At 33.5% G+C, this 26,328-nt stretch overlaps 1 protein-coding gene and 1 pseudogene across 3 annotated transcripts in view; one reads left to right on the top strand and one right to left on the bottom strand.

Moving 5' to 3' along the window:
* The window catches only part of LOC145242011 (uncharacterized), a 31,578-nt gene extending 7,549 nt beyond the window's left edge, over positions 1 to 24,029 (top strand). For all 3 annotated transcript variants that reach the window (XM_080104903.1, XM_080104902.1, XM_080104904.1), the window contains exon 2: positions 13,252 to 24,029. In XM_080104903.1, the coding sequence (XP_079961029.1) occupies positions 13,765 to 15,138 (1,374 nt within the window). In that variant the 5' untranslated portion in view covers positions 13,252 to 13,764 and the 3' untranslated portion in view covers positions 15,139 to 24,029. The remainder of the gene's footprint in view (positions 1 to 13,251) is intronic.
* LOC145243174 (U2 spliceosomal RNA) lies at positions 17,249 to 17,386 on the bottom strand (annotated as a pseudogene).
* Positions 24,030 to 26,328: the final 2,299 nt, after the last annotated feature.

Raw genomic sequence — 26,328 nt, 5'->3', positions numbered from 1 at the left:
ATTTAACATGGGAAGAGTGGTGTTTAAAATAACTTAAACGTAATACAGAAATGAACGATGTAAAAACAAAAATTATTTGGATAATTTAAACGCAAAAAAAAAAACAAATAAAAGAACAATTGGGACGCTGAAATATTAATGTTATTATTTCGAAATTATTATTTAACATGGAAAGAGTGGGATTTGAAATAACTTAAACGTAATATATTGCAGATATACCAAAATTTGAATTTAACTATAATAAGTATTATGGTATCTGTTCAGTGCACATTTACCTATAAGTATGGCTAACCACTTATAATTCAGTAACTGTAAATTTTTTTTTTCAAAAATAATCAATTATAATAAACAGAACGACTCATAGAAATCTATTTATATTCTTTTTTCATTTTAATATACTTTCATAGAAATGTTTCCGTTATGTCAAAAAAACTATTTTCTTTACGTCACAAGCGTCACGCTCATACATGAATTCCATAGCTAATATAAGATACTGACCCAACGGGTCACGGGTAGTCTAGTATAATATAACAATAACAATAATGGTTAATGGGCCGAAATCAGAAGCTCACAATATTAATGCTGGAGTCCCTTAGGGTCCATCCTGGGTCCAATTCTCTTCCTGATCTACATTAATGATCTTCTAAATCACATCCTTAGATCATTCGTAGACATTTTTGCTGATGACACTACCATCTATGGCAGTACATCAAAGGCTATAAACGACCAAGTTCTCTCTGATTCTCTCTCCTCTGATCTTGAGCACGTGGTACAATGGGGAAAAAAGTGGCTGGTTACTTTTAATGCATCTAAAACCAAACTTCTATCTTTACATCATCAATGTTTGGATTTCCGTCTGGCATCAATTGAAATGAATGGCTCTCGTCTTGGGCAGGCTCCATGTTTTGACAAGCTTCTGGGCTTGACCTTTACTCCTAATCTAAAATGGAATACGTACATCAAATTTATTGCCAAGGTCACTGAAAAAATGATGGGACCCTTCTATCGATCCAGTAGATTTCTACCTGCTGATGCAATTCTCTATCTATATAAGAGCCAGGTACGTCCAAGGATGGAGTATTGCTGTCACATCTGTGCAGGAGCTGCTAGAAAAGCCTTATCCCGCCTTGACAGAGTTCAGAATAGACTTTGTAGCCTAGTGGGAGATGCCCTTTTATCTTTGCTGCAATCTCTTTCTCACAGAAGAGACGTTGCAAGCCTGTCTCTGTTTTATCATTGTTTTCATGGTAAGTGCTCGTCTGAGCTCTAATCTATAGTCCTCTCTCACCAAACATTCATGAGAAACACTTACCTGGCTAAAAATGCTATCAATAATTCCCCCCACTCTTTATCTGTGCCTAAACCTAAACGTAGATTCCATGAACAAAACTTCTTTCTTAGAACTGCACATCTGTGGAACTGTCTTCCGTTTCCCTGCTTTCCAGCTGACTACAATATGGGCGTCTTCAAGTCCAATGTAAACAAGTTTTTGATGAGCCGTTCCCCTTAAGTAATCCAATTTACCAAATTTACACTTCTAACAATTACTATATTGTCCTTATGACCACTGTACACTCTATAACACTTATCCTCGAGTGGCCTCTGGGCCTTGATAAGTGGCGATTCCCTTGCAAAAAAAAAAAACATGTAAATTGGTTGGTTAGAAAGAAGTTTAATTTGTCAGCTTAAATGTTATTTGGGTCTAACTTTGAAAATCCGGCGAGATAACTATATGTTCGGTTTAGAGTTTGCCTAAAATTATGCAAATCTCATACCTCGTACAACTATGAAACAATTTTTATAAAATTGGAAGATTTTCAATTTTCACACTCATCAAAATACAAAACTAAATTTTCGGCCATTTTTAACAGCTTTGATACATGAAACAGCGGTTCTCAGGCAACAAAAGATATAGCACCCATTTTAATCCCGACAAAATCACGAGGGAACGTGATAATCCTGATATTATCAAGCTAGATTTACTAGGCAGCTAGCAGATGACTCTGTGCATAATGAGCCAGCAATTTATTTACACTGCCTCTGCAGGTGGTTGTCTTCCTTTATTTTGAGACTGGATCACATTTTACTAAAATTTAACTCTAGTTATGACTTTGAAGATACATTTAAGACACAACCATTGTGTTAAACATCAACACTGTTTTTCCATCAAAGGAAATGGTGAACTGCTGAAAAAAACTTGTTTAAATTTCTAGTAATCTCTAGTGGTTTAGAGATATGACATGTGTATGATTAGTTAGGGGTTGTTATTAAGCTGGAGTTGTATGGTCCAGCAAAACGATTCATCTACCGAGGTTCTGGTATCAAGCTGCCGGAAAATAAGTGTTGAACCTGTATTTCAGATATCTGGAATTTATGAACATTTATTATATAAAGTTATTATACAAATTAATATTGACTTTATAACATTACTAGTGGGGATACCCAGCGTTGCTCGGGTGTGGAGAGGGGTGTGGGGAGTGTTAAAATAACAGTAGGAAGTCCGAGTGGAGAGAGGTGTTAAAAATATATATGTGGTAGTAGCGGGTGGGGGTGGGGGGTGGGGTAAAAACAACAGTAGGCAGATCAGGTGGAGAGTGGGGGGGGGAATGGTAGGGGGGATACCCGGCATTTCCCAGGTGTATGTAAGTTGTGTAGTAAGGCAGCCAGGGTGGAAAGAGGTGCTAAATAAAAAAAAAGTGATAGCAGGCAGGCTCGAACCAGTGACGCGAACACAGAAATGAAAGTGAAAGAAAATCTGACGTTTTATCGATGTCTCCATGACGCGACCGGAAGTCAAAAGCGTTCAAATTAAGTAAAGTCAATCCAACCGATATGATGACTTGCAAAAATGGCAACGCAAAAAAAAAAAAAGTGACCCCCTCCTTGTAGAAAACTCCCCAGTTGAGGGTAAAGGAATTGATGTTTTTGGCCAATTTTTCGATATTTGTCATCGAAAGGGTTGAGCTTTAAAATGATACTGATCTCGTGAGGATCCATCGCCTCTGTCGAAAGTTTTTGCAAAAATACAAACACACACATATACATTTTGCCCTTATATATATATATATATATATATATATATATATATATAAAGATTATGCAAACTAACATTGACTGTATAAAGTTAATATGCAAATTAAAATTGACTATATAAAATTATGAAGATCAACATTATATTGTTTCCACATACAAGTTTCCTTATACTTTATGAATCATGGAATTTAAAAAAATGTACTCACAATTCATCACATATAAAGGCCTCTTGACTACTTGAGGATATGGATTAATGAATTTGTTGAGAGGACAGTGAAACAGTAACATGAGTTTTAGTAATAATGATTGAAATAAGCCAGAAATTAGAATTTGTTAACATTGGACTTGAAAATGACTAGATTATTATCAGCTGGGAAGCACTTCCATGGTATCGTGTTCTGCAGATGGGTAGTTCTTGGAACAAAACTTTACTCATGGAAGTTATGTTTACTTTTAGGTACATGGAGGGAGAAAAAGAAAATTATCTGCAGATAGAAGAAGAGGAGGGAATGATAAAGATGGGGAGAGAGGGGGAAAGAGTGAAGGAGAGGGAGAGATATATATAAATAGAGAGAGAGAGAAATTTTAAATAAAGATGCTACTCCTACTTTTTAACTCTTCTTAGTGTTTAGAGGTGTGAGGGGGGGGGTAAATCAAAACAAAATGGAAAAAAAAGAATAAGCGAACGTAATAACCCTGTTTAAAATTATAACATTTTTTTTTAAATCGGAAAAAAAAAAAAAGTAGCGAACATCATGCAAGATAAAGAATAAGCAAACAAAAAAGAAATGCTTAAATAATCCTGTTTAAACGTTAAAACTTCTTTAAAAAAAATCGGAAAAACAAAAAAACAGCAAATGCGATGGAAAAATAAAAAAAATAAAAAAAACCCGAGAAAATGACATAAATAACCCTGTTTTAATATTAAAACTTTAAAAATTGAAAAAAAAATATATATATATATCTGATATCTCGGCTTGAACATGCAATCTTCAGATAACAACTCTGCTACTATAACGATTGGTCTATGACCGCTTGAGCGAAATTAGATTTTTAAAAAAATATTTAAACTAATTCAAGAAAGAACATATTGCGTATGCATGTTTGGCTAAATTATCATGAAAGGACGATTTTTTTGCTACCCCTCCCTGTAGAAAAGTGCCCAGTTGAGGGTGAAGGAATTAATGTTTTTGGCCAATTTTTCGATAGTTGTCGTCCGAAGGGTTGAGCTTCAAAATGATACCGATCTCGTGAAAATTTGTTTCCTCTGTCAAAAGTTTTTGCGAGACATACATACATACATACATTTAAACAGACAGGTGAGATTTATATTATAGACTAGCAGGGGTACCCGGCATTACCCGGGTGTTTGTAGGTGTGTGTGTTTGGGGGTAGGGGGTAAAGAAGAACAAAAAGGAAACTTAACCTTGTTTAAATATTAAAAAAAAAAAACGATAAAAAACAGCGATTTTAAAAATGGGAAAAAAAATAACAGGGGGGGGGGCTGGTTACAGGTAGGCTCGAGCCCGGAGCCTTGAAGCCCATAGGCTGAGCCCGAACACCTGCGCTACGACGACAGTTGCAGTTAGAGCGATTAGAAAGTGAATGTCAACCATCACGCTATTCCGCAGTTTTTAATGAGGTCAAATCGTTTACTGCGGGAGAGTTGACGGTGACGTTTACATCCGGTTTGAATCCAGTTTTGCTGTTTTTATACTGAAAAGTGAAAGCAACATGCAGCGATCCAAAAATGTGGAATATTTAGCTTTTGAAAGTCGGACAAATTAAATAGACAGGTGACCCCTGTTGTTAACTCGTAGATATTATCATTTATACTGCATATAAAAAGTTTTAAGAATGAGCGAGCCGAGCAAGAACCAAGCGGAAACAAGCCTTTTGCGGACATACACAAAAAGTGAACATATATACACACACACATTTTCACTTTTATATATATATAGATAACAGACAATGACAAAATCATGGGTTCAGTCCGATGAACATGAGGGACCAATAAATTAATGTTTTAGTTTTGAGGAAGAAAAGAATATTTTAAAAATAAATGTTGGACAAAAAAATATTAATAAAATACATTGTGTATCTTGTTTAATATTCCTAATGCAAAAATTTTATATAAATCTACCTGATCTGAGCTTGTATTAAAGAAAGAATTAATACCATTATGAAAGATGAATTAGTCGAAATCTAAATGTGATGAATTGGTCTTGAAGGAAACCGACAAACTTTCAAACATTTCATATGATTTGGATTCCTATTCTCATCTTGAGTGTTATTCACAGGCGACTGGGGACCGCTTGTGAATTCAATATCCTCATGACACTTCCTCCTTTGGAAGAAGTCAGTTCAACTTATCTAGGATGAATACCATACAACAAACAAACAACTTGAGTGTTATTCACATATGTTTTGGTTCAGAGTTCCATTTTCAGCAGAGGAACCTTCTGAAAAGGAGACTCCAGTCGTTTGGTCACATGCTGCACTGGCTGGAGGATGAATTCATCTGTCAATTGATGGCACCCATTGCACCCACTGTTTGGAAGAAGCATCAAGGTGGTCAACTTAAAACTTGGCTTACGTTTTTGTCGCTGGAACCGTGGTTGACTGGATCATGCTGTTGACTCTTCTGCTGACCAACAGGGGTGAATGGCTTTGACGTGAGATGTGGTTAACACCATTGGGGCTGACTCAACCCATCCCAGGTGAATGCTGCTACAAGTACTTGTGGGTCATCTAACGTCTGATCTTCTTTAGGTGTATTTTGTTTTAACTCAGTAAAATTAATTTGTAATCTGGAGCTTGAAGGTTCAATCCTCAGTGCAGGTGTCACTAAAAATGCAATGATGAATTACTTGGGATTTCTATCCAGTCAGGAGCATGCTACTTCCATGGATTAAATAAAGGGTTCCGTTCGAAATTCCATGCAGATTCCCAGGTTCGACAGAAAGATTCCAGAGTTCGACAAGGTACACCTAAAGAAGGTTGGAGGTTATATCAACCAAAATATTGTGAAAACAACACTCGAGATGAGAACAGTAGTCCCAAGAATCTAAATAATGAGTTATCAACCTCATCTCAAAAATTCAGAAACATAATTTCAAATGTTTTCCAAAATTTTTAACATAGACCTCCATTTATTGAGATTGTCGGACTGACTTCCTCATCTTGGTTGTTATCGTCACAACGTTTCGGCCGTTTTGCCCTCCGGCCTTCATCAGGTGTTTTGTATCGAACTGGGGAACCGTTTGTTAGGAGTCTCGAACCCAACCCATTATTATTATTACGGGGGGTACCGTGTTCGGACTCCAGCTAGGCTCTGGGACATAGTTGCTGATTCTCTGTTTTGAATGTTACTTTTTTACTGCCTTCGTTCAGGATTGAACTCAGCACCTTTGGGTAACTGTAAACTTTGATACAATGTCTAGGACCACTCGGCCATATGTCACTAGGGCAATTCTTAGTTGGTTTTTGTTAATGTTAAACCTATGTTGTTATTCAAGGTTTTCTCTCTCTATCAGGAGTGTCCAAATTGCATTCAGCTCTATGCTTGGTTTACTCAGTAGGTTGTTATGTCCGAGCATGTGAGCTGTTTCTTTAAGTTTTCTCACTTTACAGTGGGTCTCCAGTTCGATACAAAACACCTGATGAAGGCCGAAGGGCAAAACGGCCGAAACGTTGTGACGATAACAACCAAGATGAGGAAGTCAGTCTGACAATCTCAATCAATGAAAACATCTCATCTCAAAAATACCTCCATTGTTTATTATATATAACATATATAAAGTGAGCCATATTTTTCTCCATATCTTTGACCTAGATGGCTTTTTAAATAAAAGATACAGACTTAAATCTCTTTCGTCAATCACAGAAGGCAACTATTGATCTGTGTTAAAAACAAAATCTAAAAACCATATTAATTTTAATATTTAATCCTGATTGTCATTTAATTTTAGATTAGTCACCAATAAAGTAAAAGAGGAATTAACTCTCCCCAAAATCTTCTATCACTTGTGAAAACTAGGAAGAAATTTTATCAGTGACTTACCAAATTCAACTCTTAAAAAAGGGATATATTCTAAGTAGAAATAAAGGGAAATAACCCTAAAAGAGTAGGGTTGTCTCCCTTGGCAGATAGAATGGACCAAGCTGGCAAACTCACATTATTTACAATATTGTTTTTGTAAACTTATATTTTTTTTTATTGTTAATATTTTCATACTCATACAAAGTATTCTTGCTAATTTTCATAACCAGCAACAAATGGCATCATTGTTATAAATACAACAGGAGGCATACAACATTAATAAAAAAAAAATATGACACAAGGTCTTTTTGATGTGGAAGAAAACCACTTCCCCCCAAAAGGGGCACTCTGGTAGTAGGCAAAAATAAAAATTATCTTAATATAGAAGGGTTTCCCCTTAAATTGACTAAGTACAAATTAATTTGAGCATCAGAACAGATACTACACTGTGATCATAGCCCGAAGGCCAGATACTTTTTGTATTTAAAAATCTACCTTTTAATCTATGTTGGCTTTCAGGTAAATTCAAAATGTGTAATGTGTTTATGACGTGAATGAGTGATTTTTTTTTCTCAAATGACACATACTTGTTAGAATTTAAAAAAAATATGGTGAAATTTTGATACAAAAAAGAAAAAAAAGTAAAAATTATTTATTCCATGCCATAAATGCATTACACATTTTGAATTTTATGGTTATGGTTTTTCAAAAAAAGTGGTGAAGACTTTTAACCTCATTCAGTGCAAATGATTGCCACAAGACAGAGCACACAGTAGACCTCAAGTTTTACATCAGAGTTTTCCTTCTCCTAGATGCTTCTCCTTCTCCATATGTTCCCAGATAATAACCATGAAATTTCTATGTCACAGCACAATACATACAGCACCTATTATTCCCAAATAGTCACCCATTTGGTACTGGCCAGATTCATCATTGCTTAACTTCAGTGATCTAACAAAATGTCAATGTGATTATGCTGTATATATGAAAGTCATTCCAAAAGTAAGGCCTATTTTTTAACTCAAAAACCAAAACGTTAAAGAGCTACAAAGATTGAAGTGGTACAATCAAAATGAGCAATCTTTTGTGCTCCAGAATTTATTTTTCTACATAGTCACCACCACTCTTAATGCCTATGTTTATACCTCAGTGATAAAAGCCTGGAGAGCACTTTATCACTCACATCTCTGTCGTCACTCTGAAGTCGATGAATCCATCTCCTAACTGTGCTGCATCGGCTTCGTAAACATTCAACCTGCGGCAGTGAATGTTGATTAGTTCACTTTTTTCTGCATGGAGGAATTCAATGACGCATCTCTGCTTCTGACACATGTTCATGACAGGAGTTGCTTTATTAGAATCTCAAGATATTTGCAACAGAGAGATGAAACTTTCAGGTCATGAATGCATAAGTTGAGTCATCATAACGATGCAATTTGAGGTACCCTTTGATCCATTCAGGCAGAATAAAAAATAGGAAGCATTACTTTTGGAACGACCTTCATATATAAGTTTTAGCAAGATTTTGATCTTGAAGTACTGTGGGTTTTTTTTTGTTTGTTTTTTGTTTTAGATCCTTACATCAATTGGCTTTATACCTTGTCTAGAGTGATATCTATAAAAAAAATTGGTATTTTTTTCCACGTTAACTCAGTATAGTTTACCCCTTAAAAAGAAATCAAGATGCACTTTTTTTTTTGGATAATATGTTTCAATGACCTTTAAAAATAATATGAGATAAGGAATTTAAAAAAATAATAGAAATGTAACATTTTAGAGTGGGGGTCACATTATTTAAAGACTGTTAGTACAAAAAAACTAAGATGATCCTGTACACTGCACCCCCACTATTTTTTTCTTTTCATCTTTTTTTCAATGGATCATTATTATTTGAACATTAATCTAATTTATAAAACTCGCTATGTCTGTCTGTCTATCTCCATATTTTCAAACTCTATCTCTTCCAAAATTAAAAGTCACAGAGTGGCACTAGGGGCCTCGAATGATTGAATTTTTTATGGATCGTTCGTTTATGGATTTTTAGCCAGTGAAAATAGTTTTTAAGGTGTCGAAAATAAAAAAAATCGTTATACATTTTGTACATTCATCTTAGTTTATTTTAATCAGTTCATATGCGTGTCATGTTGGTACAGTGGTAACGTCACCAGCTTTGAATGCTACAGTTTTGCTTTCGGTTTTGATTCTAGCCGATGGCACCCAAATTCACAACTCTATAATAATACTAGCATGGGTGCCTAGCGTTGCCCGGATATTTGGAGGTGTATGCTGAGCAAAAAAAAAAAAAAAAAAGGCGGTCAATTTTTAAAACTTTGACCCCTATTATGACCCCTTAAAATTTATTGTTTTGGGCTCAAATCAAGTTATTAAGTTAGATCCATGTCCAAGAAACCTATATCTAAAATTTCAAGTGTTTAGACCCAAAATTGTTGGAGGAGTTTGATAGAGTTCTCAAATTGAACTTTGACCCCTTAATCGCCAAATTTCTGGCCGAAAACTGATCACATCAATTTTCTCAAATCTCAGTACCCTGTATATCAAATTTCGAGTCTGTAGACTTAAAATTGACAGAGTTATTGCGTAGAGAAATGTACACACACAAACACACAGAAAGACACACAGATACGTTCACTTTTATAGATATATAGATAGATAGACTAATATTTTAAACAAAAATATATATATATATATATACATAAATATATATGGAAACAATTTTTTGTTTAAATCATGTAGAACAGCGGTTCTCAACCTTTTTTGACCCATGGACCCCTTTTCCCTTCTTTTTTTTCTTGGTGAACCCCCTTATAATTTTTGGTCATAAAACAATATTCTATTTCTCAATATAATTTTTTGAGCTTTTAATAAACAAATAAATATTATATAATTAAACTTTATTTTTAAATGAAAACTAATTTAATGCAAATAAAGTATTTTACAACAATTATAATAATGAAAACTTGATTAACGCTAAATGTTTTTTGTGTTTTTGTTTTTGTAAATTCACGTAATGGAATGAATGTGTGTGTGTGTGTGTGTGTGTGTGTGTGTGTGTGTGTGTGTGTGTGTGTGTGTGTGGTTTTGGTACTTATGCAGGATACGGGCCGTGCTATTTTGTAGATAGGATTTTTAAGTTATACTCAATTTTTACGGTATGTTTTGTTCCATTAAATTGTTAGGTGAATGTACATACATCTCAACCTTTTCCCGGCTATCGCCCCCAAAAGCTATTTTTGACTTAAGTTAATTCATAATCGCCTCCAAGAATAAATAATAACAAATATTGTAATTCTGACTAACCAACACTAGAAACATTTTGTACATGCAAATGGAAAACAAATTAATTAAAAATAATTTTATTGCAAATTTACGAGAAATATAGAGAGTCTAACTAGTGTGAGCCCTGAGATTGGTGATGTTTCGCTAAAAATTCAATGTCAGGTTTAATATTACTCAAGCAGATACGGATATCTCCACGAGAAATAATGTCAAATCTGTTTCGTTCCTTCTGTAAAATGTGATTCACAGCGCTGAATCCAGTTTCGACAAGATATGATGTTGGGAAACACAAAAGGATTTTCGACATTTGTGACCACAAATTTGGATACAGTGATTTTACATGTTTGATTACAAAAATGCACACAAAGTTTCTCTTTTGAACTTGATTTGCAATTCATCATTGCATTTTATCTCGATGATTTCCTCCTGGATATTTTCGTGTGCACTGAGAGGATCACAATCGAATGGGTCAATCATCCATGGCTCAATAGTGAAGTCAAATAAATCGGAAAATCTGATTTCTAGATCATTTTTCATGGCTGACAGATGGTTACAATAAATAACAGTGTCATTTTCACATAAGTCGATTTCCGCTAGTTCGGGTATATTATCAAATTGCCTTCGTTTTAAATTAATTTGAAACATATTAAGTTTTTCAACAAAAGCTCTCATCACCCGTTTACAGTCTATCAGGGTTATCATTTTTCCTTGCAGCAGAAGAGAGACTTCATTTAACTTACGGAAGATCCAACTAAGATAGTGTATATTTTTCTTTTGAGCTTGAATTTCGATAGCTAAGTCTGACTGTCCTTCTGTTTGTAGGAATACAACTATTGCATTAAATAAGTTTACAAATCAGTGTGTCGCCGTCCGACATTAGTTCCGGATATTGAGTTAGTGTTTTGTTTATGTAAATATGAACGAATCTGTAATATAACAGAGCGAATGAAAATTGTAAACACTTGTAAGACAATGTCACTGGAGAATCGGATTTACTGAAATAAATTGAATATTCAAAACTGACAATTCATAGGTCACGTGACCAAAGTTTCGCACTAATAGTTTAGCTACGCGTTTATAATTTCAAAAATTTTTTTAAATTTACTCGCAAAAATGTCAAAATTTTTCACAGATAAAATTGATTGAAAATCGCCCTCCAAAATTTGATTTTCACCCACTAGGGGGCGATTCGCCCCCGGTTGAGAACCGCTGATGTAGAATATCTGCATGAATATAATTACACGTAATAGTTTGCCAAGGCCACTGGAAAAATGGTGGGATCCTTCTATCAATCCTGTAGATATCTCACTGCTGATGCAATTCTCTATCTATATGAGCCAGGTACGTCCAAGGATGGAGTACTGTTGCCACATCTGGGCAGGAGCTGCTAGAAAGGACTTATCCTGCCTTGATAGAGTTCAAAATAAACTTCGTGGCCTTGTAGGGGATGTCCTTTTCTCTTTCCTGCAACCTCTTTCTCACAGAAGAGATGTTGCGAGTTTGTCTCTGCTTTATCATTATTTTCATGGCAGGTGCTCGGCTGAGCTCCATCCTATGGTCCCCCCCCTTGCCAAACTTTCACAAGAAACACCTGTCTAGCAGAAAACACTATCACTAGTTTCCCCCACTCTTATCTGTGCCTAAACCTAAGCGTAGATTGTATGAGCAAAGCTTCTTTCTTAGAACTGCACGCCTATGGAATTATCTTCCGTTTTTCTGCTTTCCAGCTGACTACAATATGGTTGTCTTCAAGTCTAACGTAAACAAGTTTTTGATGAGCCATTCCATATAAGTTAACAAATTTACTGAATCTCCATTACTAACGATTACTATATTGTCCAATTTCTACTGTACACTCTTTAATCCTTATCCTCGAGTGGCCTCCTGGCCTTGATAAGTGGTGATGCCTATGTAAAAAGAAAAATTTTTTTAAAAAGTGCTAATGATTACATGTCTCATTGACCACTATGTGGCCAAGAAGTGGGCGCTCATTTTACATTAAAATTATATAGGAAAATGGTTCCCCACTCCAAAATGCTAAATTTCTATTATTTTTTTTCAAAATCCCTTCTTTTATATTATCTTTAAGGTCATTGAAATGTATTAGCCCCCAAAAAAGTAGATTTCGATTTCTTTTTAAGGGGTAAACTATGTTGGATTAGGTTGTAAAAAAAAAAAAAAAAATACTAAAAACAAATATATATCTGTGTGTGTACATAGATGATCCAATGTGGAGATGTATCAGATATAAACAAATTTAAAATAAGATAAGACAGATACAAAAGTTAAATGAGTTTTTCATTTTTTTTCTTTTGTTATTATTATTTTTAAATTACAAATCTTACTTGCTCTCAATGTTAGTTAATGTTTGGATTTGTATAATATTTCAGGAAAAATCCCTTCTTTAGATGATGGTGAAAACTGTTTTTAAAATGTGCAAAACATGGTTGTTGAAAATAATTTTTAATTTAAGATTAATATTAATTGACTTTCATTGTGTTATTTGAGAGGCGGCAGTGGTCTAGTGGTTAATAACATGGACTGACGTTCGGATCCAGTTCATTCCACAAAAATCACTTTTACTTAGGATATTGGCAACCTTCAGTTGATCCCTCCCATAAGTAACTGATGTCCTTCTAGAAAGAATTCTGACTAAAAAAAAAATATTGAGGAAACCAATGCCAACAATAGAAATTTTGGATTCATACGATGATGATGATGATAATAATGCTTTTCTTTGTTTTTATTATTTTTTAAATATTTTATAACTTTTTTATTTATTTTGTTTGCTTTACTTTTTTTTATTCTTATTAAAATATGTGCATGGATCTCTGCATTTTTACCATTTTTTTTAAAATTTAAATAAATTTATTTTGCAGGTGCGATTAACTTGACGATGCATCTTTTCCTCAACCCCATGGAATTCTCTGACAGGTTGAACAGATCTTCCGTCTTGAGATATAGATGACCAATATCGGCAACATTGTTGATGACGTCAGCAGGGGTAAAAAAAAAAAAATGCTGATGCCGATGAATACATAACCGGAATTGCTTTTTATCTCGCCACTAAAATTCTTGAACAAATTTTTCCTAACCTGGGAAGTTATTTGTCTCTGACCAACGTGTAAGTTTTTGTCAAAAAAAAAAAAAAAGTCAAAATAACAAAAAGAATTTTTACATTGGAAAAATATTGAATAGCATGAAATAAGACAGTGAATATATTGCTTGAACTAAACTTGTGAAATTAATTGTTTTCAACAAACGTGCAAGAAGTTTTTGTCAAAAATAAAAATAAAAAGGAACTTTTCCTTGGGAAAAAATATTGAATAACAAAATAAAACAGTGAATGTATTGCTTTTACTAAAATAACGAAGCATCAACTCATTAGCACAATGTATGGAGTACAGCCTTTGTTTTCGGTTGGAAATCAAGACACAGCCTTTGAAAATGTAAACATTGTTGCCTTAACAGAAAATAATAGTAATGATAGTAATAGTAGTAGTAGCAGTAGTAGTGGTAGTGGTATTAATGATAATAACAGTGATAACATAATTCATACTAATCATAATTTTATAAACATGAAACCCATCCCCAGTGCCAAAAAGCCATTCAAATGCCTTGTATGTCGCAAAGGTTTCACACTCCGAGCGTACCTCACGAAACACGAACTGGCCCCCGAGTCTGAGAAGCACTTCAAGTGTTCGTTTTGCAGCAAGGCATTCAGTCAACGGGATAAACTCAAGAACCATGAACGAACACATACAGGAGAAAGGCCCTATCACTGTGACATCTGCGGCAAGGCGTTTAGCCAGAGAACGCATCTGGGCAAACACAGACGAACACATACGGGGGAGAAACCCTTTAGGTGTTCAGTCTGCACGAAGGCGTTCTCACAGAAGTCTTATCTGAACAAGCACCAGAGGACGCACACGGAACTTAAGCCCTTCATCTGCCCTGTCTGTCGGAAGACGTTCTCGCAGAAGTCGTACCTTAATAAGCATGAACGGACCCATACCGGCCTTAAGCCGTTCATGTGTTCGGTGTGTCAGAAAGTGTTCTCGCAGAAGTCGTACCTTAACAAACATGAGCGGACCCATAGCGGTCAAAAGCCGTTTATGTGCCCCATTTGTAACAAAGCATTTTCGCAACGAGCGCACTTAAAAAAGCATAAACATATGCACACCATTCAAGATGAAGATGTTCAGCAGCAGCAAATGCACGAATCGCAGCAGTTAGACCAGCTACTGTCCCAGCTACCACCGCCACCGACCCTACACCTCCAGCTAGAGCAAGTCTCACCCCAGAGCTCTCAATTCCAATTACAGCCTTTACAACCAGAAACGCAGTCGCCGCAGTCTACCCAACTCCAGGAACTTCCTTCCACGCAAACCTTACAGACGCTTCAGCCTCTCCAGCAGATAGACCAACACCTGGCCCTTGAGGCTCAACCGTTTCCCCCAACGCAGCCCCTTGACTCATCGCCGCAGCCCCAACTTCAGACACTCCAACCCGTGTCTCACCCGCATCCTCAGACGCCGACCCCAGAGGAAACTCAGACCATCACGACTTTGGAAACGGCCTGCTGTATCCAACCAGTGACAGCAGTGCCGATCTCTCTAAACCCGACGCCAGGCCTTGACCAGAATTCATTCACATGGGCGGGAGGATTTCCATTAAATTCTACATGGACAGCTGGCTGGACTCTGGCCCCCACTGCACCAAACTGTTGTATTGTAGCACAGGATGACCAAATTATTGACAAGTAATAGAAATGACCAATATTTATTATTTATTCTCTCTTTCTGTTGTTATTCCAAAATATTATTTATTTTATAATTATCCCCATTCATATATATATGTATATATATATATATATATTATTATTATTTAATAAGATGGTTTCAAAGTAACTACAATGCATTTAACAGGAAAGCCATTTTAATTTATGGATATGCAGGTTTCATAGGCACCAGAAAATGAAAACGCAAATTAACTGAAGGGAAAATCGAAGAATTTGTTGGTTCTTATAGAAAATATGGGGGGGGGGGGGATTTCTTTTAATTGACTTTTATATTTATGGAAATACTTTTGTGAGAGTCAAAAATGAACCTTGGGTTTACTTTTCATAGCCTCATAACTCTCATTTCTATTATTTTGTCCTTTAATCCTCACATTCCATGAGCGATGTTTCTGACAAAGGGCAGGGGGAAGGGGAGAATTGCTGTATTCCAGATCAGAATCTAGCCATCTATTTATCGTTAACTACATTTTAATCTTGAACTAATAATTTTTTTTTTTTTTTTTTAGCTCCTTACATCAAGTGGCTTCATGCATTGTCTGGAGTGAGTTCCTTAATGAAAAAAAAAAAAATTATTTTTCATTCTCCAAATTTAAAATTTGACAATAAAAATTTTAAATAAACAAAATATTTTCATGGCCTGGACGGACAGGCAGATCCTTATCTCTTAGATTTAAATGATAAAACTGACCAGCAATTGAATGATGTTTAAGATACTTAGAACTTTTTTAAGAAAAAAAATGGTATCATCCATATCTGAAATTCAATTTATTATTATTTTGTCAATAACAATTCATAGTTCTTGTCGAGCTTGTCTTGTAATTTTTGTTGCTTATTATATAGAATTTCTTTTCAAAGAATCGGGGGGAAAATCAGAGAATGCTAAACTTCTCTCTATATGTATGTATGTATATATATCTGAAGTGTGAGGTATGCGGAAGATTATGTCTGAGCAGAGCTGGGTTGATAAGCCACCAGACTACTCATCAGCGCAGTGGGCCACAAAGCAGTCTTATGTTGCCAGATCTAACCTGCGTACAAAACAGCAGGTGGTTTGAAGCGGCATTTGATTATACATAGAAGTGACCATCAAGAACGTGCTGCTAGTGTCGCACATGTCTGCACAATGTGTGCCAAAGTATGCCAGAGTTTAGTAGGGCTTAAAAGCCGCCTTCATGCGGCCCATCACTGATTTGTTTTTGTGTTTCTGTATATCTTTCTTTTTTTTTTTTTTTTTTTTTTTTGTGCTATATCAAGTAATGGCAATGTTCGAAAACGAATTTGCTGCCATCATATATATATACATATATATATATCCTGTCATAGGCAACCACACTGATGAGCCACATTCCCGATGAAACACATGGAGATAAGTATTTTATATAATGGGTGAGCCAAAAGTAAGTGGGCAGCAAATAAAAACATTTATTTAGAGATTATGTATATGTACCACTATATGTAATAAGACAATTATATTAATGAATATTAAATGTTATTTATTAACGCAAGTGCTCAAACTGTTTTCCTTCTTGATTTACACAGCTTTGAATTCTGCCTCTTACATTTCGATAAACATTTTTTAGATATGGAAGAGTATAAGAAGGCTAAAGCAATGCAGGGAACCGGCTGTTGTATTGATATGACATGTATTGATATGACATGTTGTATTGATATGACATGTGGATAAACGAAATTATTTGTTTTTGTTATTTTTAACTTCATATTCATCCATTTCCGCCTTTCAATTGTTTTTTTCCTTTTTTGGGATATTCTTTGGTCCCTTTTATTTTAAACAAGGCCGATAGCCATTAGTTGCGTGCTTTCATGTAATGAATGAATGCGTTAATGTAGGATTGACATGAAATTCTTAAAGATAAACTAAAATAACCGAAAAATGGGCTGAAATGGCATAAATAAATAAAAAAATAAATGGCTTAGAATGACTTTAAATGAACTTAAGGATGAATTGAATGACCTTAAGAATGACTTGAATGCTTAAAAAATAACTAGAATCCTTCAAAAACAACTTGAATGATCTGGAGAATGACTTGAATGGCTTTGAGACTGACTGGTTGTAAAGTGGGTGATCATTTTACATTAAATTAATAGAGAAAAGTGATCCCCCACTTTATATCACAAAGTTACAAACATAAGTACAGCATGTAGTAAGAACAGATACTACACTTTGATCTTGGCCAAAAGGCCAAGAAAAGGGTATTTATTTGCTCCCCCACTGAGCAAATTAGGCACAAGGCCGATTTTTAATGTGAGGAGTGAAGGGGAAATGGGGACCAACTCCCCGGGGAGTAGTGGAGCTGGATAGTGACAATTGGTATGAAGGGTTGCCCCTACATTGACCAAGGTCTTATATGTGGGCGCAACCCCACATATGGTCTTTGCTTGCAGTATCTGCCGGAACAGATACTACACTTTGAGATATTAAATCCTTTATTCATGTTAAAAGTACAGTCAAAATCAACAATGAACAAAAAACTTAGACACATGGCCAACTCAAAAGGGGAGATTGTGGGGGTCGTTGGTCATCCTTGTCACTCCAGAACTAAACAAAATCAAAAGTTTCTCCCAGCTAGTATCTTCTTTCACCATAATACCGCATTCACCCTTTCGTACTGGAGGACGTCCTACTTAACTCCCAATTTTTAAAACATTTTTTATTGACGTAAGCTTAAAAAGCTAAGAACAGCATCTATTAACAACAGACCTTTGATCTTAACCAAAAAGGCCAAGCACAAAAGTGTTACGGACAGAACGACCGACGGAGTGACTTGCACGCAACTAAAAATATTTAAACATCACAATTATATCAAACAGTAATTTCATATTTACTGATTTGTATTGTGATTATCTTGAAAAATAAATAAATATAGCGATAAAAATAACAGAAACAAATAAACCTTCTTTCGTTTATCCATTTTTGTTCATATGTTGTGATAATACAACAGCCATTTCCTTGCATTGCTATAGCCTTCTTATACTCTTCAATATCTATTTATCAGCAATGCTTCAAGCAAACTACCTTTCTCTATTAAACAATTTTTACTTTTGGCTCACCCTAATTTATGTATTATTTTACTTCAATGTAAAGACTCATAAATCAAAAGGCCTCTTTCCTAGGGCAAACATATCCGATATAGAGTAATAAAGAATGCAAGCAGTGGCTTGGTTCCCACCAGTTTTGGCAAATAGCAAACAGAATCCTGAACAGAAGCGTGTGCTCTATCCCAACTATCATCAATGGACCTGAGGTAATCTCATCAGCATCATACAAAGGCAAACTCTTTACCAAGAACTTTGCAGCCAATTCTACCCTTTGCGACCAAGGCCGCCAACCCCCAATATTTCCTCCTGTATCAGAAAACACGCTATGTGATATACAAATATCTGTACATGATGTTGCTAAGCTAATCAAAAATCTTGATTCCAGTAAAGCAACTGGCCATGACAGAATTCCAATTATAGTACTAAAAAAACTTCAACCAGAACTAGCGCCCATACTTACTAAACTGTTTAAACGTTGTCTTAAAATCTCATCAGTATGACCTGTATTTAAGAATTCAGGTGATCGCTCATCTCACTCTCAGTGCAGACCAATAAGTCTACTGTGCGTCATGAGTAAGTTGCTGGAATCTGTGTTAAATAGAGAAGCAATTCACCATCTCAGCAAAAATAACCTTCTTAGTAACACACAATATGGTTTCCGTTCTGCTAGATCTACAGAAGATGTGCTTACAGTTATATTTCATAGGATTAGCGAATCTCTTGACAGAGGCAACCTTTCTAGGGCAATTGCTCTTCAATTGACCATTTAACTACATTATAATTTCTCTTTTATGTGGTCTCTTAGTCTTAACTGATTCCAGAATTTGATGGAGTATTAAGTTTGTTGCTGTTAATAGAGATAACGCACCTGAAGAATGTGCAGCATTGCTTGTATAATCATGTGCAGAGTAACGATATCAAAGTGATTATATTTTGGCTGGGAATAACAAATTATTTTAAATATGGTGTCTCGATTCACTTGTAAAGTCAAGTATCATGATGTAAGATTTTCTTGAAAAATTCCTGCACTTAGAGACTTTAGACACTCAAGGATAATGTTTTCTAGGAAGTCGAGTTCTTCACAGTAGGTAATCAAGTTCATTTTCTGTAGGCATTCCAGTTCTCTCCAATGGGCATAAAAGCTGTCTTCTGTAAGCATTCAGGTTTTCACCTGTAGACATTCAGCTTTTCTCTTGTAGATGTATGCCCGATCATAAAATACGCTTAAGTATGATTTTTTTTAATTTGTCCAGATTTTGTATATATTATTAGAGTCATTATTTCAAAAGTTAATAAAAGTATCTAGGTGCCATCAGCTAGAATTGAAACCAAAAACAAAACTGTAGCATTCAAAGCTGGTGACGTTACCACTGTACCAACGTGACATACATATGAACTGATTAAAAATGAGCTAAGATGAATGTGCAAAATGTGTAACGATTTTTACAATTTTGACCTATTTTTGGCCCCTTAAAACAATTTTAACTAAAGGCCCATAAAGAATGGTCCATAAAAATATTCAATCATTTGAGGCTCCTAGTGCCGCTCTGTGACTTTTAATTTTTGAAGAGATGGGTTTTGAAAATATGGAGAAAGACAGACAAACATAGTGACTTTTATAAATTAGATTTAACAATTTTTCTCACGTAATTTTATTTTATTTTAATCAGTTCTCAGAAATTAGAGGGTCCCACTTCCAGGGACTATAACACTTGATCTCGAAAAGAGATATATAGTCATGTGTTCTATTAAAATTCGCATTTACCAATCAAAAGTTGAGTAAATAATTTTCCTTTCACCAATTGATCAGTTAACTACGTTATTGTATATCTTTCGTGGTCTCTTGGTCTTATACTGGATTCTAAGACAAGAATTCATCTAGTCTATTGGAGTATCAAGCTTGAAGTAATGTCTCTAGTAGAAGATGCAACATTCCTTGTATGAATCAGCGTATAGCAGTGCCGAGGAGATTTTATTTGGACTTTGAAAATACAATTTTATTTTGAATATTTGGTCAGTGTTTACTTGTAATGTGAAGTATCCTCAGGTTAGGTTGTACAGACAAAGCCTTGTACAGAGAGACCGAAGATAATCGAGAATAATGTCTTGTAAGTAATTTAGGTAGATGAGATGAGATGAACAAAGTGCCTACGATCAAATCAACTCGTGTGGTGATATTTTAATATTTGTCTGTTTTTAGTAAAAAACAACAAAAAAAAATCTTCATTAGACATCAGGAAGTTATATTATTTATGTATTAGAGGTAAGAGTATGAAACCTTAAACATGGAAAAATAGCAAGGAAAAAGGAAGGGTGATTTTTAATTTCTTTTTGAAAATGTATTTAGATAAGTAAAAGTAAGTGACATAAAAAAAAAATGCTTTGGTTTCCCATATGTTAACTTTTAACCAAATTTAATTTCTGTAAAGCCAAACCAAAGACGTCTCTTGGAAGTGTGCCTTATCTCACATTCATATATATATATATATATATATATAATGTATATATATATGTTTATGGGAAAAATATGCTTATTCAATTATATTTCATCCTTTATTTATACTAATCCTTTAATTCATGAAGCTCGATGTAACTAACAGAGCATATACAAATAAATGACAAAAAGTCTATATTCCAAATTCCAAGAGGTTGTCCAGCTTACCGTTTATTTCTTTTGGCATGTTAAAATGTTCAATTTGCATGTATGGGCATGCAGTTTTATGGAAATTGCTTCAGACAAGGTATGAAACCACTTGATGTAAGGAGCTATAAAAATACCACTTCAAAGTTCAAAACTAACCAGTGATGAGTAGGGCTATGACAACAGCATATTCTTTTCATTGTTTTGACTCTCTGGTATATATCCGACACAGTTAGACACAATTAATCAATCGAGAACCTATCATTCTACATAAAAGCATAAGATACCAATGGATATATACCTGAGAATCAACACAAGGAAAAGAATATGCTGTTGTCATAGCCCTAGTGATAAATGTTATATAGACAGATTCTACCCCGGAAAACAAATTTTTCTTCCTTTGTCAGAAAAAACGGTTTTTCTGTTAAGTACAATGTATCTACTTTGAAAACATGTCATTGAATAAAATATGTGGGATATTTATTAATTCACACACTACTATATATATATATATATATATATATATATCCATAGATGCGCACATATGTTGTTGGGGACCTTGTTATCTCGATTATTTACTCTTATACTCATTTAAAAAAAAAAAAAATATTGTTTGTAAAAGACGATCAAATTGTAGTAACTGTTCTGTTCTCGGTCAGAAGAGGAGAAATCCTCCTAGACTGGATCAATTTTTATTTTTTTGTCCCAATCCAGAGTGCCCCCTTTTTAAGGGAGCTGTATTCCTCCCCCCATTAAATAAAAATAAGGACCTTGTGTCTAACTTTGCCTTTGAGGGGAGATGAATATATAGGGACTAAAACGTCGAACTCGCATTCTTGTTTAATGTCTCGTGTATTTATTACAGATTTCCCATCTCCTTCATTGATTTTGTGTGTTATATACGTATACAGGGCTAGCCATAAGTAAGTTGATTTGATTTCAACATGATAGATGTGATAGGTAGAAATATTGTATATTTGAAATAAAAATGAAAATGTTTTAAAATTGGTGCAAATTCAGAATTTAACCTAATTAAAAAACAAATGTACAAAAATATCTTTATCATGCGTGTATTCGGCACGGAATGAAAATGTTATATTCCAAAAATCATGTCAGTTGATCAAGTGTTTTTGTTTGTTTTTTTTTTAACTAAAAAGATCAAATTTTATGACCGTGTCTTGATCTTCCATATTTAATCAATGGACACAACTTAATTCGAACTACAGAGATTTAAAATCAGTCTTGTAATGGCTACTATAATTTGCTAAAAATTGTAAAAATAAATGATTTTCTAGTATAAAAAAAAATACTTGATCAACTTCTGTGATTTTTGGAATATGACATTTTTGTTCCATGATGTACATCATAAAGATTTTTCTGTATTTTTCTATTTTTTTATTAGGTTCAATTCTGAATAAGAATATAAAATTCATATCAAATAAAAATGTGTGATTTCTACTTTGAAATAAAAAAAAAAACATATACATAAGTATCGACAAAGTTATAAAATAAAATATATATTTATGCATATGGCGAACCCTATATATATATATATATATATATATATATATATATATAATATGCATCATGCTGCATTTTTTGTATAGGAAAATTATAGTGCTCAACTATATGCATGTAAGAGCATAATATTTTATAAATATAATATAAATGCTGTACATTAATTTGATCAGTACATATGGCAACACTGGAAATCTGTTCCATTGGGCGAAAGAAAACATTTCTTTTTCTTAATTATAATTTTCCATTAAAAATTTCTTTCTTTTTTTTTTCTTAATTCTTTTTTTTTTTTTATCAAGAATTTAGTAGAGGGTTATTGAATGAGTTGAATAACTTTTTGGGCCATCGAATGGATTTGGTCCATATTTAACAGCCTGGATTTCCAGTGTTTCTATGAAACAACAATTTTCATTAGATGATCAAATTAATGATCATCATGATGAGTATTATTTGTGATAATATATATATATATATATATATATATATATATATATATATACATACATAAACAAACATTATTAAAAATAACAGAGCTTCTACTTAATTATAATTTTTTTATTTTTTCAGTTTTTCTTGTCTTTTTTGTGTGAAAATCAAAAAATTTTAATTCATGTTCCATATGTGTTATGAACGTTTTCAACTCCGTAGATGGCAAGGCGCCGGGGTGTTTTTATACTAACCATGTGCCACTACTAAAATCCCTTTTTTCTCTAGTTTTCTCAGCTCACTGTTCATTTGCGTCTCATCCCATGAAGATGATTCCACACCGAGTTGAAAATGTTCATGACACATACGGAACATATTAACTTTTGATTTTCACACAAAAACAATAAGAAAGATTGAAAAAAATAAGAAAGGGATGGTTAAACAGAAGCTAATTATTATTTTTATTAATGTTTGTTTAAATGAAAAAATACTGCCTAAATACACACACTATATATATATATATATATATATATATATATATATATATATATATATATTCCTATTATTTTCATAGAATTGAGCACTTTTGGGATTCAATATTTACCAAACTTACCATAAGCAACCAAATTTGGTAATATATATCTATATATTTTAGTATTTATTTCATTCTCAATACATTAGTACAATTTTATAATAGTAATAATAAAACAGATCTGGTGAATGGTTATATAAATGCTATTGAGTGTCGATCATACATCTCAGTATGATATTTGTGATCCGAATAAGATTGCACTTGTGTAGCCATTCACTATATCTATATCTATATCTATCTATATATATATATATATATATATATATATATATATATATATATATATATTATAAGGAAAAGAAATCAAGATTATAAATTAAAAGTTTACAAGGAAATTTAGTGTTATTGAGAATACTCCAAAAATATTATTAATAGATCCTTAATCCACGGAGTTTCAAAGAATGCTATTCTTCTCTTCAGAGTAAAAAAAAAGACATTAGCAAATTACTAGCTAAGAATTTGTTGGTTATGGCATTAAAAAAGAAAAATTGTAATATGTTTATACCGGTTGAAATATGTGAAAATGGGAAAACAAACTGAATACATAAAGTTCAGAATGCATGAAGATATGATGGTAAATCCAAGAAGTGAAGAAAAGTTAAAAATAAAATAAAAACAAAAAGGTCAGATTTTTAATGTTGGCAAACAAGCGAGGTAAGTCCAAAGTGTAAATAATCCAATTTAGCTGGAAAAGAAATCCGTATGCAGTCATAAAGAATGTTTTGTTTTGTTTTGGGGACATTCTGTGCAACTAATAATTCGTAATTATTAATTTACAAATGTCTTTCTTTCCTCTGAAGAGAAGAATAGCGTTCTTTGAAACTTTGCAGATTAAGGGTTTCTTAATAAAACTTTTTTGGGGTATCCTGCATAAATATATATATATATATATATATATATATATATATATATAATGCATAAAAATTTGAATTGAAAACCTTAAAGTAACATGTCAGTCAGCTGTAATAATTTATTTTATTTACTCCATAGGATTGTCAGATGTTAACTGCCCATTTTCAGTAACCTTCTGGAGTAGGTAAAATATTACATTTGACTGACATGGTGGTTTGAGATTTTCAATTCAAACTTATTTTTTACTCTACACTTATATTGAACTCTATAGCATGAGATATCTTGACCAGAACTGTACATCAAACTCAAATCTACTATGTATGTACAACTTGATTAAAAACTTCTATCATCTATGTAATAAAATTGTCGGACAACATATCATACGTTTGTGGCAATTCATGTTTAAACGTAACTTTTTTTTTTTAATCAGTTTTATTCAATTAATGTAGTCACCAAACAATAGCGCCAAGTAATTCAATTAAACTTCACAAGTTTGATTTAAAAAAAAAATAAAAAGAAGAAAGCACCAGCATGCAACAGCTGTTTTTTTTTTTTTTTTTTTTTTATATTTATTATTGTGTACCATGTTTATTTTGTCATTAAAGCAAGAAAAAAAATATTTATGGACATTTCAACATTGCACAAGACATCAATAAATGATGTAAAGAAGAACAGTAATATATATATATATATATATATATATATATATATATATATATATGTGTGTGTGTTGTTCATTTTCAATTCTGTAATGTATACACAAATGTATAATGTACCAACATTGATCAGATGGGTCATGGATGATCTAGTATTTTAATAAAACCACATAATGATCGCAAATGTCACTTATTTAAACATTAAAATGTGTTATTTTTCTGAATTTTTTAGATGAAGATTGATTATTCCTATTATTTGGATTCTTCTGACTACTGGCGTAGTGGATAAAGTACTTAGTAAAATTCAGTTGTAAGTTATACTTTTCTGGATGTTGAAGGTTATGACTTCTATGCAGTCATGGCTGATGGAACAGGAACTATCCCCATGGACTAAATAAAGGGTTCTTTTAAATTGAAAGCAATTTTTAATTTTAGAAAAGTTTCCGATGGGTAGCTAAGTTGTATAAGTCCTGGAGATGAAAAAGAGTTTTGGTGGGTAGCTTATCTGTATAAGTCTTGAACTTTAAAAGTTTGCAGACAAAGAGCAAAGATCTTTCTGATGTGGACATGAAAAAATCCTGTGCCAGAATTCTAAAAAATGTAATATTTTTATGGAGTAATTCTGGTTTCTGATTGGTTGTCAGCAGAACATGGCCCCATTTGATTGGTCAGTTCCCATTGCCAGTGTCTATAAGTAGAACCTTCCAATTTTCTTCAATCATACCTTCCATTTATATAAAACTATTGCAAGAGGTTTCTTTCAAAATTTTGTGAAAATTCCCAAGTTTGACAGAAAGATTCCAGAGTTTGATAAAATACAACTAAAAAAGGTTGGACGTTACATCAATCAAAGCGTTGTGAAAACAACACTCAAGATGAAACCAGTAGCCCGAAGAATCCAAATAATATGATTAACATTTGTTCGCAATATAACACAGTTTCTTTCTTTCTTTTTTCTTTCTTTTTTTTTTTTTTTTTTTTTTAATTTATTCATCGAATTTGAGTTAGTTTGTCTTTCTAACTTGTGTTGATTTCATTTGATGAACACCCCCGTCCCCGGCTTTCCTAACCCTACCCCCTCCCGTCCCCAGCTTTCGCTTTAATGACAGCTTTAAGACAGTCATTGGATGCTTCTATATTATACAAACGAAAAAATATTGAATTTCAAGTAAAACAAATGGTACCTATGTAATTGTCATGTCACAAATAGTAACATATCTAAAAATTACGGAAAACGTTAAGGTAGACAATTATTAATGAAAAACTTTTGGATAAGGTTTATATGAGGAATAAATTTTGTCTAACATTTTGAATTACGTTCGTCAAATGGTGTAAGCAACAGAATTTAATTATCTCCCCTGTCAACTTATCTCTTTTTTTTTTATTAAGTGTAATATAGCTATATATCTTTTT

Source organism: Euprymna scolopes, chromosome 21 (assembly GCF_053919585.1).
Source record: "Euprymna scolopes isolate OS-2025 chromosome 21, ASM5391958v1, whole genome shotgun sequence".
Lineage (NCBI taxonomy): Eukaryota > Metazoa > Mollusca > Cephalopoda > Sepiida > Sepiolidae > Euprymna > Euprymna scolopes.
Note: the sequence above shows the minus strand (reverse complement) of the source record. Positions and strands in the feature narration are given on the sequence as shown.